General features: G+C 48.0%; 1 protein-coding gene across 1 annotated transcript in view; it reads left to right on the plus strand.

The window, feature by feature from the left end:
- The first annotated feature begins 2,796 nt into the window (after positions 1-2,796).
- Positions 2,797-19,175, plus strand: part of Efcab6 (EF-hand calcium binding domain 6) — a 191,116-nt gene continuing 174,737 nt past the window's right edge. Inside the window, exons 1-3 of the mRNA XM_037197495.1 lie at positions 2,797-3,112; positions 3,276-3,382; positions 15,613-15,761. Coding sequence (XP_037053390.1) covers positions 3,312-3,382; positions 15,613-15,761 — 220 coding nt within the window. The 5' untranslated portion in view covers positions 2,797-3,112; positions 3,276-3,311. The remainder of the gene's footprint in view (positions 3,113-3,275; positions 3,383-15,612; positions 15,762-19,175) is intronic.

Raw genomic sequence — 19,175 nt, forward strand, 5'->3', positions numbered from 1 at the left:
ACAGCATCCTTGTGAAGGAAGCACTGTATTTTTAATCTTTTAAAAAATATTTATTTTCTCTATATGAATGTTTAGCCTGCATGTATGCATGTGTACTGTGTATGTGCAATGCCTACAAAGGCCAGTTGAAGGTGCTAGACCCCATGGAATTGAAGTTAAGGACAGTTGTAAGCCACCGTGTGGATGCTTGGAACTGAACCCAGGTCCTCTGCAACAACGGCCAGTGCTATTAACTACTGAGCCATCTCTCCAGCTCCCCCACCTTTTTTTTTTTTTTTAAAGTTAGGGACTTACTATATAGCTTCAGTTTGCCTGGGACTTGCTATGTACACCACACTGGCCCAAAAATCATAGACATCTACCAGCGTCTGCCTCCCAAGTGCTGAGATTAAAGGTGTGTCCCGGCAGGCCTGGCTCCATAGCTTTTATCTTGAAAGATGAAATGTGCCAGGTGGCCAAGGAGTGCAATGGCTATTCTTGGTTGTCAACTTGGCACATCTGGGAAGAAGAAGCTTCAATGAAAGAATTGCCTCCATCACTTTGGCCCGTGGGAACATCTGTGAGGCGTTTTCTGGGTTGCTAATTGATGGCGAGGGCCTCGACCACTGTGGGCAGCGCCCTCCCTTAGGCAGGTGGGCCTGGGATGTAGAAGAAAGGTAGCTGAGCTAGGCTGGAGGAAGCAAGCCAGTAAGTAGCTCTCCTCCGTGGTCCTCACCAAGTGATTAGAAAGAAGGTAGAGAAAAGCCATAGCAAGCCTTTCTTCGTGGAGTCCTCAAGCTTCAGAAGTAGCAGTCCTTTCCTTGTTCTGTGTTTTGAACTCTGCCCTGAATACTCACCCAGGATCTAAGATGTAGGGGTAACATTAGTGAACATGGCTGTAATATAATAATAATAATAATAATAATAATAATAATAATATTCATACAATATATTTTGATCATATTTCCCCCCCAGAACTCCCCCACTCCCTTCTCTCTTTCTCTTGCTCTCTCTCTCAAAATAAAATAAAATAAAATAAAATAAAACAAAAGTTGAGTGGGATAGCACACACCTTTAATACCAGCATCCGGGGAGGCAGAGGCAAGTGAATCTCTGAGGCCAGTTTCATCTACAGAATGAGTTCAAGGACAGCCAGGGCTATACAGAGAAACTCCGTCTTGACTCTTCCCAAAACCCCCAAAAGCACAAAAACGAAAATCACAATTAACAAACAAAAGACCAGTAAGACAAAAAAAAAAAAAAAAAAAACAAAAAGTCCACCCTAACCCCAAACAAAACAAAACAAAAACAAAAACATGGAGTCTGTTTTGTTGGTCAACTACTCCTGGGCATGGGACCTGCCCTGGAGTGATTGGTAAACCCAGTGTCACTTCACTACAGAAAACCAGTTTGCCCTTTCCCAGCAGGTATCGGTTGCAGATAGCTTTATGGTTAGAGGCTGGACCCCATGTTCACTTCCTTCTCTCAGTGCTGGGACTCGGTCTAGCTGCAACCGTCATTGGTCCTGTGTGTTGCTATAGTCTCTGAGTTCATATGTGCATCAGTCCTACTGTGTCTGGAGTTATCCATCACCTCTGGTCCATATAATCTTCCCACCTTCTCTTCCACAAAGATTCCCGAGCCTTGAGGGGAGGGGTTTGCTGAAGACATCCCATTTAGGACTGAGTGCTCCAAAGTCTGCCACTCTCTGCACATTGTCCAGTTGTGAGTCTCTGCATTAATTACTGTCAACCACAAGAAGCTTCCCTGAGGAGGGCTGGCCACAAGGGGTCCCATAGAACCCTCCACACACCACACAGGCTACTGCCAAGGCTATTAGGTGCTTTTCACAACCTGATGGTAGGGCCCCGTTGCTGAAGACCACATTTACTTATGTCATTGGACGTGGAGAAGTTGATCTAGTGCCGAATTAGAAGTTTCACCCCCTACTGACTAGCATTCTTGATGCCAGAAGGTTTTTGCATGCTACTGGAAGAGAAAGGTGACCCTCAACATCACCCAGCTACAAACCCTGCAATCTGTGACGTTGACCAACATGCAAGATCTACTGGGGCAAGAGTGGCACAAATGTTACGGGAGTCACCAACCACTTTCTGATTGGATTTAAGACCCACTCCATGAGATGGAACCCATACCTGACACTGCTAAAGTGGCCAAGAACTTAAGACTAGACAGGTCATGGGCCTAGGGGCAAACAGTGCTTTCATTCTGCTAAAGGAACAGAGCAATAAAATGACTCCTGATGATGATACCGCTATACTCGTAGATCAGTGCCATTTTATTTTTTTTAAAGATTTATCATTTATTTACGTGTGTGTGTGTGTGTGTGTGTGTGTGTGTGTGTGTGTGTACAGAAAAAGGCATCGGATCCCCTAGAGCTGGAGTTCCAGGCTATTGGCAGCCACCTGATGTGTGTGCTGGGACCCAAACTCAGGTCCTCTGCAAGAGGAGTAAGTGCTGTTAGTCACTGGACCTTCTCTCCAGCTCCTTGGCTACAGTCTTCAGAGCCGCCAAGACTCTCACAATAGACACATCACTGCAAAATGGATGAAGAGTTATGAGGGATAACTGAGGTCAACATCACTGTGTGAGGGAGGCTGGCCTGTGTGGAGGAATCCACCAAGGCTTCCCAGGGAAGTGACGTTAGTTTTGAGGCACAGGGCATCCGCTCCCAGAGTGATGTTTAGGGGGCCATGGAGGTGGTAAGAGCCCCTCGGAACTTGGACATTCCCACATTCTTAGTTTCCCCCTGCTCTTCATGGCAATCGGAATCTAGAACTGGGTGCAGCCATCTGTTTCTAAGAAGGATTCCAGGGGACGCAGGCTTGAGAAGCAGTGAGCTCCAGGACAAGGAGAGTTCAGCGGACAGAGAGGGAGAGGTGTGGGTGGATAGGCAGAGGTGACAGCATGTGAGGACAAAGGCGCCATCGTGGAAAGGACCTTGTGTGTCCCGGGGACTGTCAGAGGCTGGTGGGGTACAGGTGTGGGAACAGGAGTGAGAGGCAGCTGCAGGAAGACACAGGCTGATATCCAGGCCCGAGGAGGCTGATTGTAAGAGTGACGGTGACCGGAAGGAACAGGACACCGCAGGGCTTCCAAGTTACTGTTTCAGGTGCTGTGTGGAAGATAGAAAGGAGAAGGGGGAGAGGCTGGGACCTGGGAGGATGAGGAGTGTGCCTACGGTACTCACCGGCAGTAACTTCACTTGGGGCTCAGAGAGCCAAGGGAACTGGCCAGCCCGTGGGCACTAACCCAGCGGCTCTCTTCTTTCTCAGGATTCTCAAATTCACAAGTATTTGATCTAGGAGACAATGAAGCGCAACAACGTCAAACTAAACATGGCCAAGGTCAACAGCACTAGGTCAAGCAGCACCAAGGCCAGGTAAGCCACTGCTGTGTCCAGCGTCACGCTGCCGGTGCCACCTCCCTCGGGTTTGTGTCAGCCATTCGTCTAGCGCGGAGGGACGTTCCTGTTTGCTCAGAAAGCCCTGGCTTGTGCGTTCTGACTTGGAGTGCCCTGGCACTGGTGTCAACCCAACAGCCATTATTAGATACCCACCGTGACTGGGGCTGCTGCCCAACCCAGGCACCTGTGGGGACAGTTGGACCGCTCAGGATTCCTGCCGCAATTCCCTCTTTCTGCCGTAGGTGGCAGCAGCAGCAAATGTTTGGTTGCTCTAACCGAAGCAGGGACGCTCTGGGAACTTTGCCTGCTCCCTCTGAGGGCTTGGGGGACTTGGCTGGACTATAAATAGCACATGCCAAATACACCTTGTCTGCTGGTAAGGCAGGAGAGGGGTGTAATTGTTTCCAGTTCTTAGACTTTGGAAATGCAGAGAGCAGGGCAGCTCTGTGGCAGCTAACCGCGGCTCTGCTTCTTCCCCGTGTCCTGTCTCTGTCTGGCAGCGGGGTAGGGGTGGCCATTGAGAAATCCACTGGGCGGAGCATTATGACCATGATGGAGAAGGCATAACAGACAGAGATCCTCCCGACTGCTGAGATTAAAGGCGTGTGCCACCATGCCTGGTTCATGTATCACTCTTTTGAGGATTGATGCGTGCTCGGTGTTTTGTCATGGTCCCCCATCTCATGGCCTCCTAGGGGAGACACATGGAAATTCATGAGACTTGTGGTACTATGAAAACTTTACTAATCACTTTCTCCTTTCCAGTAGATGGGAGAAGAGTGAGGAGTTATGGGTGGTGATAAAGGGCAGAGTGATCTTCAGGCATGGAAGGACGGACAGATGGTGTGTGTTGCATGCATTTCATGTGTGTGTCTAGGCATTGAGTGTGTGTCTGTAGTGTGTATGTGCATGTGTGGTATGTGTATAGTAGAGGTACGTAGTATGGTAAGTGTGAAGGGTGAGTGTAGCATGTGGTGTGTATAAGTGCACTGCGTGTATATGATGCATGTCAGGTGTGTGTATGGTGAGCATGTGGTATGTGTGGTGAGAGTGTGGTGTATGTGTGGTGACTATATTGAAAGTATGTGTGGTATGTTTGTGGTGGGTACATATGGTACATGTGTATGGTGAGCATGTGTGTATGGTCGGTGAGGTGACTATGTGGAATGTGTGGTAAATATGTGTGATGAGTATGCATTATGTGTGGAGTGTGTGTGGAATGTGTGTGGTGAGAGTATATGGTATGTATGGTGTGTGTAGCATTATAGTGTGTAGTGTATATGTGGTAAGTGTATGGTGAGTGTGTAGTGTATGTGGTGAGTGTGTGATACATGTACAATTGTGTGGTGAGTGTATAGTGTGTATGGTGAGTGTGTGATATATGTACAATTGTGTGGTGAGTGTGTAGTGTATATGGTGAGTGTGTGATATATATACAAATGTGTGGTGAGTGTGTGGTATAAGTGTGGTGTGTATGGTGAGTGTGTGTGTGGTAAGTGTGTGATGAGAATATATGGTGTATATTGTGTATGTAGTGTATATGTCGTGTGGAGTGTGTCTGGTATATGTGTGGTGAATGTGTGTATAGTGAATGTGTGGTATGTGTGGTAAATGCCTGTATGGTGAGTGTGTGGTGTATGTGTGGTAAGTGCCTATGTGGTGAGTGTGTGTGTGTAGTGAGTATATATATAGTATGTATGGTGAATGCTTGTGTGGTGAGTGTGTAGTATTTGTGTGATGTGTGTGGTAAGTGTGTGGTGAGAGTATATGATGTATATTGTATGTGTAGTGTGTGTGTGGTATATGGTGCATATATGTATATGTATGGTGAGTACCTGTGTGGTGAGTGTGTGGTGGGTGTGTGGTGAGTGTGTGGTATATGTGTGGCAAATGTGTATATATGGTGTGTGTGTGTGTTATGTGTGGTGAGTACCTAGGCGGTGAGTGTGTGGTGAGTATGTGTGTGGTGAGTATGTGTGTGTGTGTGGTGAATGAGTACCTGTGTGGTGTTTGTGGGGTGAGAGGCTGCTTGGGGTCACGAAGCTTGTAAGTCTAATTTACGATTTCCCACATCCAAGTATAGTGGGCAAATCACGGTGGGTGCAGTGCCTGCCGAGGCAGTCCTGGTGCCCAGGGGACTCGGGGTGCCGGGGAGGCTTTAGTGGGGGTGATAGGGCACAGCTAGTGACAGCTGGTGGTGGGCACTGCAAGGTGGGCAGAAGCTAGCTCACATGCCCCGCGTGTGAGAGAACAGTGGGGACGAAAGGACGCAGTCTCCGCCGTCCCAGTTCAGCCATTGGCACCTGCTCTCCCGGCTGTCCACGTGAGGAGCAGGTATTTAGGGTGTCTGGACTCAGACTCACTGTGCCCTCTCTTTACCTTGTTCTAAATGCGTTGTTACTATATATTCTTGTAATCACCATTTCCAGCTCATGAAAACACATTATCTCGAGGAGTTGTGCTTATTTGGCTTTTGGGTTGATGAGGTCTGTCTTGTGCTGTGACGGGGTAGGTTGGAAAGCCCAGCAGCATTCCTTAGGCGGGGTTCAGGATGAAGGAGGGGTCCCTGCAGGGATGAGGGAGGCCCCAGTGAAGGAAGGCTGGGACTCACACCAGAGGCTGCCGTCATGGAGACTGGTCAGTGTATAAGCACGGTTGTTTCTGCTAAATTGAATTCAGATGGCTGGCTAACTTTTTTTTTAAGATACCCTATCATTTAGAAGCAGCTTGCAGATCAGCTCGCATCCTTCTAATTCCTACGTTGAGAACTGTAGACCGGGGCTTGCTGCCGCCGTGAAGTCTTAAGATGGAGGCAGTGTGAGACACCAGGCTGGGCTGCCCATGTCTGTGCCAGGGCCCTGGGTTCCTCAAGAGTGCTAGTGCCTGCATGTACATATTGAGCGTACATCTGTGTGTGAGCATGTGGAGGCCAGAGGTTGAGGTTGGGTGTCCTCCTCTGTCGTTCTCCACCTTGCTTATGAGGCAGGGTCTCTCACTGTCCTGTGAATTGCTGGCTTGCTGTTATGGCTAGCCAGCGATTCCGAAGGGTCTGCATGCCTCAGCCTGCCAGCACGGGGCTTACAGGCACAGACTGCCATGGCCAGCTTTCCACTTGACGTGCTGGGGATGTGAACTCAGGTCCTCATGCTGCGGCGTGCACCGGGCCCTTTACCCGCTACACCATTTCCTCCCAGGCCTCCTTTCCAGGAGCTGCAGCCATAGACTGCAAACCTGGGGTGTTCTTGTGGGTTGATCGTGAAGGTTCTTTATTCCCCCATCCAACCTGTGCAAGCCCCATTGTCCACACAAATCCCTCACACATGCACACATAAACACACACAACTGCACACTGGTGCAAGTGTGTAAGAGGATGAGGAATAAGTTTAGTTTGGGTCTCAGCCTTAGTGGACCCAGTAAATTTGGCCCCCTTTTTCCCCTCTAGTGTTTAATTTCCCCTTCTCAAAAGATACAAGTAGCAGTATCTAATCTAGGAGATGGTTACAGTGTTGATGACTAGACACTCAGCAGCGGAGAACGGGCACTAGGTCCTGTGTTTGAAGCTGGTAGACTCATGCCATAGAAGATTTGCTAGCTTTTTGCATTGTTTTGACTTAAAGCATGTGTATGTGGAGGCTTTGTGGGGGAGCTTTGAAAAAGCCCCATGGCCTATGTTTATCAGTCCACTTCAGGGGTTTCTGAAGTAGCCGGCAAACTTGTTCAGCCCAGCTCGATGTCACCTGAGAGTGCATTGCCAAGAGGAGACGTGCGAAGCTGAGTTAATGGTTCAGGGACACCACACCCTTCGGCGCTGGGATAATATACACATTTGGCTTTTGTTGGTTGGTTCTAAACTTCATTTTTATGTGTATGGGTATTTTGCCTATATGTCTGTGTGCCGCCACACATGTGCCTGATGCTGGCAGAGGATCACCTGGAACTGGAGTTACAGATGATTGTCAGCCACCATGTAGGTGCTGGGAATCGAACTTGGGTCCTCTGGGAAAAATAGCCGGTGCTCTTAACCTCTGAGCCTTCTCTCCAGCCTATGTCTTTTTTTTTTTTTTTTTTTTTTTTTTTTTTTTTTTTTTAAAAAAAAAACAAAAACAAAAAACATGGCTTCTAAGGATCAAACTCAGATCCTTACATTTGCAAGGGAGTAATTTACAATCAACCCATCTCTCTAGCACTGAATTGTTTCTATACATATTTGTTTTTTAAATTCCTATTGTGTATAGACATTTTGCCTGCATGTAGGTATATGCACCATGTGTGTGCAGTGCCCATGGAGGCTAGAAGAGGGGATGGATTTTCTGAAACTGGAGCTTGTGAGTCACCATGTGTGTGCTGGGAACCGAACCCAAGTCCTGTGGAAGAGCAGTCAGTGCTCTTAACCAACGAGTCATTGCTCTAGCCTCCATGATGTGTCTGTTTTATTCTTAATACATAGAGTAATTTTTATCAGTTTATAGAATATTGTTTGGCCTCTTTTATTTTTTTATTTATTTTTGGTTTTTCGAGACAGGGTTTCTCTGCGTAGCTTTGCGCCTTTCCTGGAGCTCACTTGGTAGCCCAGGCTGGCCTCGAACTCACAGAGATCCGCCTGGCTCTGCCTCCCGAGTGCTGGGATTAAAGGCGTGTGCCACCACCGCCCAGCCTCTTTTATTTTTTGGTGGTGCTGGGGATTGACTCTGAGCTCTATATATACTAAGCAAGTGGTGTACCATTGAGCTATGGCCTCAGCCTCAGTATATCGTCTGAATACTTGGATTCTGGGTGTAAGGACCAGATCAGGGTAACTGGTATGCTCATCACTTCTAACACGCTTCGTTTCCTGTTGCCTGGAACGCCCAGCCTCTCCGGGAGTTCCACTGTCTTCTGTTTGTTCAACTTGGTTTCCACGCAACACTGAGTCCCTACATTCTACACTGGTATTCTTAAAGAGGGAGGGGCCCCTTGTTCCTGAACGTGTGTGAGTGTGTGTGTGTGTGTGTGTGTGTGTGTGTGTGTGTGTGTGTGTGTGTGTGTGTATGGGTCCATGTGTATGAGCACATATGTAGAAGCCAAGGACAGTCTCTTGCCACCTTGTTTTTTTGAGACAGGGTCCCTTACTGAACCTGGAGCTTACCAAGTCTATAAGGTTGGTTGGCCAGAGAGTCCCAGGGAAGCTCCCATCTCAGCCTTTCCTGCATTGGGATAGCTAAACACCTGCCACCGTGGCCAGCTTATTCACGTGGGTTCGGGGGGCTCGAACTTAGGTCCCTCATGCTTGCATAGCAACTACCTCACTGACCGTGCTCCCCCTCCCACCTCCCACCCCCGGCCTTGTTTCTGTCTTATCATATTATCGTGTTCTTCTGCCCGCTGACTGAGATGGAAAGACACAGGAAGGCGAGAGGGTTGTTTGCTCATGTCTCGAGCCCCCAGGTGTGGCTGGCCTGTAGCTTTGGCTGAGTGGATACTTGTTTGGCACATGCTTACATCATGAGGGTCTATGGTGACTGTCCAATAGGGTCTGTTTCCGGGACCATTCCAATCAGCCCTTTGGAGCTTCAGTGTGGTAACGTATCAAATCACCCTGTGTCAGTGGGAAGGAGAGTTGGAAGTGCCTGAACAGATCATCCAGCCATTCATTCTCCTGAGGAAAGGGGGTGGTTCCCTGGCAGGCTCGCAGCGGCTTCGGGAGGAATTACTTCTCATAGGATGGTGGTTTTTCTTCTTTTTCTTTTTCTTTTTTTCCCTTTTCCCATGTTGTCTTCGGCTAAGTGTTTCCCGAATTGAACGGCTTTGTATTGAAGTAATAAAGCACACCTCAGGCAGTGGTTTGGGTTGATTATCTCACTCCTCAGGTGGCAACAGTAAGGCATGGGGCCAAAGCCTGGGCAAGCTGCGTTGTTATTAAGAAGGGGATTTATGGGGAAAATAAAAACCACAGGCCTGTGCGACAGCGTGTGCTGCAAGGGCTGTGCTTCTGCGGATGTGCATGCCTGAGGAGAGATCCCGTGCTACCAGCCTCTCCATCCCTCAGGCTTCCAGGAACTTCCTCATCCTGCAAAGTCACAGGACAGCTTGGGTCATCAACTAACATGCAGACTTGTATAGCCAAGGATGACCTTGAACCTCTTAGCCACTTGCCCCCCCCCCCCAATGATGGGACTGGAGGTATGCACCATGGTCATAGTTACCTTTTGACAACTTGACATAAACCCAGACATGGTTAGGAGGAGGGAATCTCAACTGAGAAACTGCGTCCATCAGATTGGCCCATGGCATGTGGGGGGGGGGCAGACTGCTAATTGGTGCAGGAGGACCCAGTCCACTGTGGGCAGTGCCACTCAAGGGCAGGCAGTCTAGTAGTATAAGAAAGCAGGCTGAGCAAGCCAGTGAGCAGCTCTCCTCTATGACTTCTGCTTCAGTTCCTGCCTCTGGTTTCCTGGCTTGGCTTTTCTGACTGATGGACTACATGTTGTAAGGTCAAATAAACCCTGTTCTCCCCAAGTTGCTTTTGGTCAGTGCTGTATGGCAGCAACTGAGAGAAAACCAGGACAGCCCCACAACTGGTTTTATATGGTGCTGGATTGAACACAGGGCTTGCTTGGTGCATTCTAGGCAAGTGCTCTGCCAATCAACACCCCCCCCCACACACACCCCCAAACATCCCCCACACCCCCGCCGAGCCTTGCCGTCTTTACTGTCTGTCCCTCTTCATGGCGACAGTGTAAGGATCAAGAGGCCCAGGATTCTACCTGTTCTGTTCGTGGATCCCCAGCCATGTTAGAAGGGTATTTAATAACTCTGTGTTGACCCTGTGAACCCACAGCCACATGCTTCAGAACCTGTAGGATTCTGGAAGCTGATCTGTGGTACTGTGACCCCCTGCTTTCAGTGCAGTCAAAATCAGCCGGTTCTGGAAGACGAGCTCTGCTGGGGCGCTAAGGTTCTGATGGGATAAGCCACATGCTGTGGATTGATGCAGATGGACTATAAAGATCATGTGTAGAACCTTGGTCCTAACTGTGCTGGCCTCACAGGTGATGGGACCCTTAAGAGTAGGGGTTTAGAGCCGGGCCGGGCAGTCATGGCTCCTTTAATCCCAGCATCTGGGAGGCAGAGGCAGGTGGATCTCTGTGCGTTCGAGGCCAGCCTGGTCTACAGAGTGAGTTCCAGGACAGCCAGGGCTACACAGAGAAACCCTGTCTCAAAAAACAAAAACAAAACAAAAGAATAGGGGTTGAATTCTGAGTGATTATGTAGTAGGGGCTCTGCCTTTGGGAGGGATCAATAGTTGTGTGTGTGTGTGTGTGTGTGTGTACAGATACCTGCACAGATCAGAAGAGGGTGCCAGATCCCTTGGACTGCCATTCCAGCCTATGAGAACCAAACTGAAGGAGAAGCCAGTGTTCTTGACCACTGAGCCATCCTTTTAGTCCAATGGCCATTTGCTTTTTAACTTTAATTTAATTTCAAGCACTTTGGCCAGATCAGGACCCTCTGAAAATTATGGTGCAAATCTGGACTCAGCCTCAAAACAAAACAAAACAAAACAAAACCCCTCAAAAACAGAGTTGCCAACCAAGCAGGTTCATTTCCAGGCACACACACAAGTGAACCAAAGTGCACACCCACACAAAAGTGTGTGTGCGACTATCACAGCAACACTAGTATCGGTTTCCAAGAAGGGAGAGTGCTGCGCCTCTGAGTGAGCCCCAGCCTAGGTTAGCCTTTGTCTGTCAGCCGCCTTTACTTCCCAGGATGCATCCCATCTGGCTGTGCTGTTGTTTTAAGCAAGTTGCTAGGTTTGGTTAGTTGGTGTTCCTGCACCACCCAGAGCCCTGGTCTCTGGCTGTGATTTCTGGTGCCGTGGTCTGGTTTCTGTCAGGCCAGCGCTGGCTTTATAGATGTGCGGACAGGCGCTGTCCTCTTGTGCCCCCGTCACTCAGGGCAAACTCTTGATCACCGAGTGCCGTGTGAGCCCCCCCTCTTCCTCTTCAGAAGCGTTTGTGGTAGACCGCCTTTTAATTATTCCTTGGGCATCTGGTAAAAAGCACTAGTTAGTCATGTGACAGTGGACTTTCTGGGGCATCAGGCTTCTTGGATTTCCTGCTTCTTCCTTAGTTCCAATCCCCCGTCTTCCTCAGAATGCTTCCATTTTCTCTTGGTTGCCCAGTTGTACTAAGTTTCTTTAGGATCCTTATTTCTGGAAGGAGGGTAGTAAGTAATGCTTCTCCTATTTCTAATTTTAAAGGGTGTTCTCTATTTTTTCCTTCATCCCCCTAGTATTATCAACTTTGCTAATATTTCCAAATAGTGACCTTTCTGCGCTGTGGCTTTTCTCTGCTGTTTTGGGCCCCAGACTTCAAATTTCTTTCCATCTGGTCACTTTGGTTTTCTTTCTCTTTCTTAAGGAAGAAGCTTAGTTTATTCATTTGCAATTAGAACAAAAAATACAGATACCTGGGGCCAGCAAGCTGGCGCGCTGGTAAGGGCACTTGCTGCCGAGCCTGACGACCTGAACCTGGGCCCCAGGATCCACATGGTGGAAGGAGAGACATGACCCCTGTAAATTGTTCTCTGACCTCCACATGTGCACTGTGGCATGCACACACACACACACTGAATAAGTAAATGGTATAAAATAATTAAATCTAAGTACCTGCCTCACAATGTCTAAGTGTTGCTTTATAACCCCTCCTGTGTGCTTCCTGTCCCACCCAGTGATGCGGGCGCTCTCCTGGTTTCCTTCGACCATCTGGCTGTTGAGGAGCACATTAATTCATACACAGTTGTGGATGATCTGGGTGTTTCCTGTTACTGACTTATAATGTCACTTCCTGTGTGGTTTAAGAGCATATTTTGAAGATTTCAGTCATTTCAAGTTTACTGAGGCAAGTTTCTTCTGATATCATCTATTGGGACTAGTTTATTGAGGCGATATCTTCTGATGTAGTCTATCAGGAGAACGCTGCCCTTTGTATTTGAGAAGAATTTGTATCCTGGTGAGTAGGTGTTCCGTAGGTATCTGTCAGTTTGTTGGGGCTTTAGTGACTCTCGAGTCTCGGCCTTTCTTTTTTAAGGTTTTGTTTATTTTATGTGTAGGAGTGTTTGCCTGCATGCCTGTCTGTTCATCAAGTATATGCAGTGCTTATGGAGTCAGAAGAGGGCCTTGAATCCCATGGAACTGGAGTAACAGAGGGTTGTGAGCCTCACGTGTGTGCTAAGAAGTGAACCCAGATCCCCTCGAAGAGCAGACAGTGCTCTTAACTGCCGAGCCATCTCTCCAGCCCTTGATTATCTTCTAAGTAGTTCTGCCATTGTTAATGGTGGGTATGGAAGACTCCAGCCATGGGTGCTGAAATGTCTGTTTCCCCATCTGCCTGTCCAGTGATGTCAGGGGCCTCAGTGTGTCCGGCTCTGCTCCAGGTGCACATGGCTTCTCTTACACTTGCATCTCCTGTCTGACACACTGTGACTTCACTGGTATGATTTCTGACCTGTGTAACTTTCTTTGTTTCTGAAAATGTTCTTTGAGAGCTTTTGCAAGAAGGTCTGCTAGTGATGAATTACCTGAATTTTCATGGGACCAAGGAAACCTTCATTTTCCCTTACTTTTATGATGAATATAGGATTTAGCTTGTTTTTTTTCTTTTAACATTTTTCAATTGAAAAAATTTTTCACATAGTATGTTTTCATAGAACTCTTCTTGATTGCCTTGTTTCTGAAGGCAAGTATGTGTGGTCCACCCTTTCATTTAAAGTTTTTTTTTTTTTTTTTTTTTTTTTTTTGGTTTTTCGAGACAGGGTTTCTCTGTGTAGCTTTGCGCCTTTCCTGGAACTCACTTGGTAGCCCAGGCTGGCCTCGAACTCACAGAGATCCGCCTGGCTCTGCCTCCCGAGTGCTGGGATTAAAGGCATGCGCCACCACCGCCCGGCTAAAGTTTGTTTTTTAAAGATTTATTTTAAAGCATGTGTTAGTCTGTGTGTGGTATGTGCACATCATGAATACAGGTACCCATGGAGGCCAGAAGAGGGCGTCAGATCCCTTGGAACTGGCATTACAGGAGGTTGTGATCTATCTAATGTGGGCACTTGGAACGAAACTCGAGTCTTCCTTACGTGTTCTCAACAGTTGAACCATCTCTCTCCCCAGCCCTGGACCATACTAAAACTTTTGTTGAAAACTTGGCATTTGAAGTAATTCATGGATGGGATCATGGCAGTCATGTTCCCATCCCTTCCTGTGTTCTGTTATTGTTTGTGGTTTGGTGAGCTTTATTTATTTATTCCCTATCTTTTATGGTTTGGCGAATTTTCTAAACTCACTTTGTAAGGTTGAGCCTCTCCTCTGCACAGCCCCCAAGTGGCTGGTGGATTAACTTTGTAGTCAGCTTATGACGGGACGTTTTCCTAGTGCTTTCGAACAGCAAGTCTTCCAAGTTTCCTGGGTGGGGCATGTACTGGGGCAGTCATTCCTCTCTCCCAGGCAGGATGTGTAGCTCGGCCTGGCCTTCTCCCCCTGGTTGTGCAGACCCTCAAGGTCAGCCTGAAGGGAGAGTTTGAGGCCTTCCCAAGAATGCACCTGGCTCTCGATGTGCCCACAGCCCTGTGCAGTTGGGGGGGCCTGCTAGATTTCCAGGAAAATGGGGAAACTTTCCAGAGCCTCAGCTTTCTCTTTAAGGTTTGGCTAGCAATTTTTTGCCCCATTGACTACCCATTCAGGAAGCTGTGATGTTTAATTCTTTTAAATTACATTTATTTGTATGTGTGTATGTGTGGGCATAGGGCGTATGCCATGGTATACATGTGAATGTCAGAGGACAACTTACAGGAGTGTGTGTGTGTGTGTGTGTGTGTGTGTGTGTGTGTGTGTGCATACAAGTATACAAGTGCATGTGTAAAGGTCAGAAGACAAATTTATTGAAATTTCAGTTTTCTCCTTCCACCACATGGAGCCTGGGGATCGAACTCAGGTTCATGCTTGGCAGCAAGTGCCCTCAACCTCTGAGCTCTCTTGCCATCCCTGACATCTGGCCCTTTTCATGAATAAATGCTACCTGACTGCTGTGAGGTTCACTTCCACAACGCCAGCAGTCTTGGGAGGCTCTTGTGGGTGCGCCGTTTGGAGATGTTCAGGGTCCTCGTGCCTGTTTTTGCTGCTGTCTTTGTTAACAGTGCTGCTCTGCTTGAGCACCCAGAGACGCTGAACAGTCTCTTGGTTTTGTTTTCTGAGACAAGCTCACCTTCTGCTGCCTGCCTCCCCCTCCCAGTGGTGGGGTCACAGGTCTGCACTACCACATCCAACAAGAGTCAGAACTCTTCACCTCTTACTCTTTGCCCAGAAATCAGTCAGCAGCGCTAATGCCTCCCTAATTTAAAGAATTATTCTTGGAGAATTTTATATGTGTATGCAATGTATTTGGATCGTGTTCACCCCTCCAGCCCTTCCCAACCCCCTCACTTCTCCTCCCGACTTTCTTCTTCTTCTTCTTCTTCTTCTTCTTCTTCTTCTTCTTCTTCTTCTTCTTCTTCTTCTTCTTCTTCTTCTTCTTCCTCTTCCTCTCTCCTCTTCCTCCCCCTCCTCCTCCTCCTCCTTCTACCAACTGAGTCCAGTTAGTACTTCCAGTATATGTGTGTAGGTATAGGGCCATCTATAGGAACATAGGCAACCTACCAGCACACTCCTGAAGACACTGACTCTCCCTCCCTCAGCAGCAGCCACCAGTGGTTCCTTTGCTAGGGGTGGGACCTCTTGAGTCCCTCCCCCATCTGTGCTGGATGCCGACTGGCTTGGACTGATGGCCACTGAAAATATATACTGAAATATGTACATGTACTGAAAGTCCACAGATGCCAAGCCAGACTCCTATACCCAGCAGAACTGTCTGTCATAGTGAAGGAGAAGGAAAAGCTTTTCCTGATGAGAGCAGGTTGAAGGAATGGTACTGGGAAGAGAATACTTCAGACTCGAGGAGGAGAGGTATCGCAGGCGACAGGAAGAAACAAGGTTAGCCCCGTGACTAAGCAGAGGAGGACCAAGCAAACAACACTTAAATAACCATTCTCTCTGCCCTTCTGAAGTTCTTTAGATCTGCTGAAAACACTCTAAACGGGACTTGGTGTTCCCCTCAAGGATGGTCAGAAAGGAGCGCCTAGGAAGTCGGCCGTGCTGACACGATGAAGATGCTATAATCTGCTCTGCTTCCTCTCACCAGGGATTTATTGCACAAAATGTCGATCTTACCAGACTGGCATACTCTGTACCCCAGCACCCAGAAGATGACATACTCCCGCCCCCACTCCTCACCGTGCAGAACGCATTCAAGGACTGCCTTCCAAGATGTTTGCAGGCCCTCTTCGTCAGGTGAGTCCTCACAAGTCGTCATAGCACTGTCCACAGGTACCACTTACTGTTTGACATGGGCTCCGTTAAAGGCGTACCATGAGTCACGTTCTGATACCCTCCCTATATCCTCTACGGGGAAATGCAGACATGGGCCCATCAAGGCCACTTTCATCACAGATATGTATAGTTTTAAAGTGAATTGTCAGGATTTGAACCCAGGCTGTGTGATCCTGGACCCTGTCAGCTTAATGGTTGTTACTCAGTAAATGACAGTTGTACAGATTTGAGCTTGTCCCCCAGTAGTCTTAGGTTTGCCGAGGAATTGAACAGAAGGTACCAAGTGTTCCCATGTAACTCCTCCCCCAGCCATCTTGGTTTTCCATTACACAACCTTCTAACTGCATAGTTTGGAGATTTACATCTAGATCAAGTTCATGTTTTTATGAAGGGTTTAAAGTCTACATCTAAATTTTTCTCCCCATCCTCTTCCTCCTCCAACTTTTTGGAGACAGGGTGTCATATAGCCTGGGCTAGCCCCCAACTTACTGTATAGTCAAGGATGACCTTGAACTTATGATTCTCCTGACACCACTTCCCAAGCTCTAGGATCATAGGCTTATGCCACCATGCCCAGTTTACGTAGTGCTGGGGATGGACCCCAGGGCCTCATGCATGTTAGGTAAGCTCTCTACCCATCACGCCACATCTCCAGCCCTGCACTCACCGTTTACACTGGCTGTCCGTTTGCTAAGACCATCCTTTCCTCGCTGCATTTTGCTTGTTGATTAGCCGGTCACCCGGCAGTCCATCATACGCCTTGCAGAAGTTTGTTACCCCTCCCCCATTCTGGTTGCTTCTGCGTTTGGGAATTACGAGAAAGCAGCTACAAATATATATTTGCAGAGTGGATTTTTTTTTGGGTGGGGGGTGAGGATAAGAATTGTTAAGCCATTTGGATTCTTCATTCGGTTTAAAGGCTACAGAATTTGACTTAATATTTTCCCAAATTATATATCTTTAGATCTTCACTCATTTCCTCCTTAATGCATTTGTTTCTTACACACATTTTTTGAGCTCTGGTTCAGGATGAACACTGTTGATAGGTGTTGAGAATGGAGTTGGGTCTGATGAAGGCGGGGCCCCGCAGGGATGTGGCCAGAGAGAAGGAAGTGAGGAAACTGAATGCTGAGTCTGAAGCGTGCACGCAAGCAAGGCTCAAGCAGGACATCGAAAGGATGCAGGACAGAGTGGGGGAGGGAAGTGGGAAGGACCAATGGATGTGCCTATAAGCGTTACAAGCGCGAATCTCACTGGACACATGCTTGCTGGTGGTTGGGGAGACTTTACTCCAGCGGTCCTGTGTATCACTAGTGAGCCTGGGGATACAGGCTTGACATCTGACGGCCACCTGTCTGCCCTAACTCGGCTCTGTTGTTAAGGTGGTTTCTGATGAAAACATGACAGAGTGAAATGTAGAGCCGTTCCAGCGCACAGCTTCCCGTCTACACAACAATGCAGGGGGTGGTCTTAGTATACTTGACAATCCTGATAAAGTGTGAAGGGGCTACTGAGTCCAGGCATCCATCTCCCAGAGTTCTTTTTTTTTGGGGGGGGGTGTTTCGAGAAAGGGTTTTTTTGTATAGCTTTGGAGCCTGTCCTGGAACTTGCTCTGTAGCCCAGGCTGGCCTCGAACTCACAGAGATCCGCCTGCCTCTGCCTCCCAAGTGCTGGACTAAAGTGACTAAAGGCATGCGCCGCCGCTACCACCACCAGACTACTCCCAGAGTTCTATCTATCTATCTATCTATCTATCTATCTATCTATCTATCTATCTATCTATCATCTATACAGTGTTCTGTCTGCATGTATCTCTGCAGGCCAGAAGAGGGCACCAGATCTCATTATAGATGGCTGTGAGCCACCATGTGGTTGCTGGGAATTGAACTCAGAACCTCTGGAAGGGCAGCCAGTGCTCTTAACTCTGAGCCATCTCTCCAGTCCTACCAGAGTTCTTAAACACTACTGAAAGACCCCCCAGAAGCTGGTACATGTATGCTTCCCCCAAAGAATATCACAACAGAATAGTATCTTGTAAGATCTTGTGCATTAGCAGAAGTTATTACATTTTTTGTCTTTGTTTTTTTAAGATGGGGTTTCTCTGTGTAGCCTTGGCTGTTCTAGAGAACTTGCTCTGTAGACCAGGCTGGCCTTGAAGTCACAGAGGTCCACCTGCCTCTGCCTCCCAAGGGCTGAGATTAAAGTTGTGTGCCATCACTGCCCAGCTTACATTTATGTTTTAATTACATTTCTTTTTTTTTTTAAGTGTCAATGTGTGTATGCTCACACATGCAAATGCCTGTGCACATACAGGTGTGTGTATACCACAACATGTGGGTGTGACAACGTTGCATGTTAGTCCTTGCCTTCCACCTTATTTGAGGTAGGGTCGCTTCTTCTTCACCGCTGCACAGGCCAGGCTAGCTGGACTGCAAGCGTCTGGGAATTGAGTCTCCCAGGCATGCAGGGGTTAAAGAAACCTGTCCTGCCTTCAGTGTTACATGGGCTTTTGGAGCCAAACTCTGGTTATCATGTTTGCATGTTAAGCTTTCTCCACTGAGCCGTCTTCTAAGCCCCTAATGACACTTGTCCAGCGGTGATTTAAATTCCCCTCCTCAGGTTTAGCTGGGGTGCCTTTTTGCTCCGTGAGTTGCTGATTCTGTCGGTTGCCCGTGTCTACACAGCAGATTGATCTTTATTACTGGCGGGCCTAAGTTCTCTTCGGATGGAGCTGTGCGGCTCGATCCGCCTCTGCCTCAAGTGTGTTTCTTCTCTGTCGTTTCCTTTGCACGTTGGCCGGCAACGTGAAAAAAAAAAAAAATCCACCCAAGTGTTTTGTCTTGTTAGAAGTAGTTTCTGGGGCCGGAGAGATGGATCGACTGTTAAGAGCACTGGTTGTTCTTGCTGAGCACCTGGCTTATGTTTCCAGCCCCCACATGGCAGCTCACAACCATGAGAACTACAGAGGACCCGCTGCCTTCTTCTGACCTCCACAGGCACCAGGCAGCCAAGTGGTGCACAGATGCACAGGCAGAGTGCTCACACGCATAAAATCAAATCAGTACACCTAAATTCTTTCTATAACTATGTCTGTAGGATGGGGAAACTGATCAGCCAGTAAAGCTCCTTCTGAGAAAGCGTGAGGGCCAGGAGTTTGATCCCCAGAACCTAGCGGAAAAAGCCAGGCACAGTGGGGTTTGCCTACAATCCCAGCGCGAGGGAGGCAGAAACAGGCAGATCCCTGGAGATCAATAACCAGCCAGCCAGCCTTGTTCAGTTGGTGAGCTCCAGGCCAAGTGTGAGATGCTGTTCAAAAAAAATAGTGTGGAAAATGATAGAGAAGGATGCTTGAGTTGACTTCTGGCCTCCACACAC

The sequence above is a fragment of the Peromyscus leucopus genome, chromosome 20 (genome assembly GCF_004664715.2).
Source record: "Peromyscus leucopus breed LL Stock chromosome 20, UCI_PerLeu_2.1, whole genome shotgun sequence".
NCBI classification, from domain to species: domain Eukaryota; kingdom Metazoa; phylum Chordata; class Mammalia; order Rodentia; family Cricetidae; genus Peromyscus; species Peromyscus leucopus.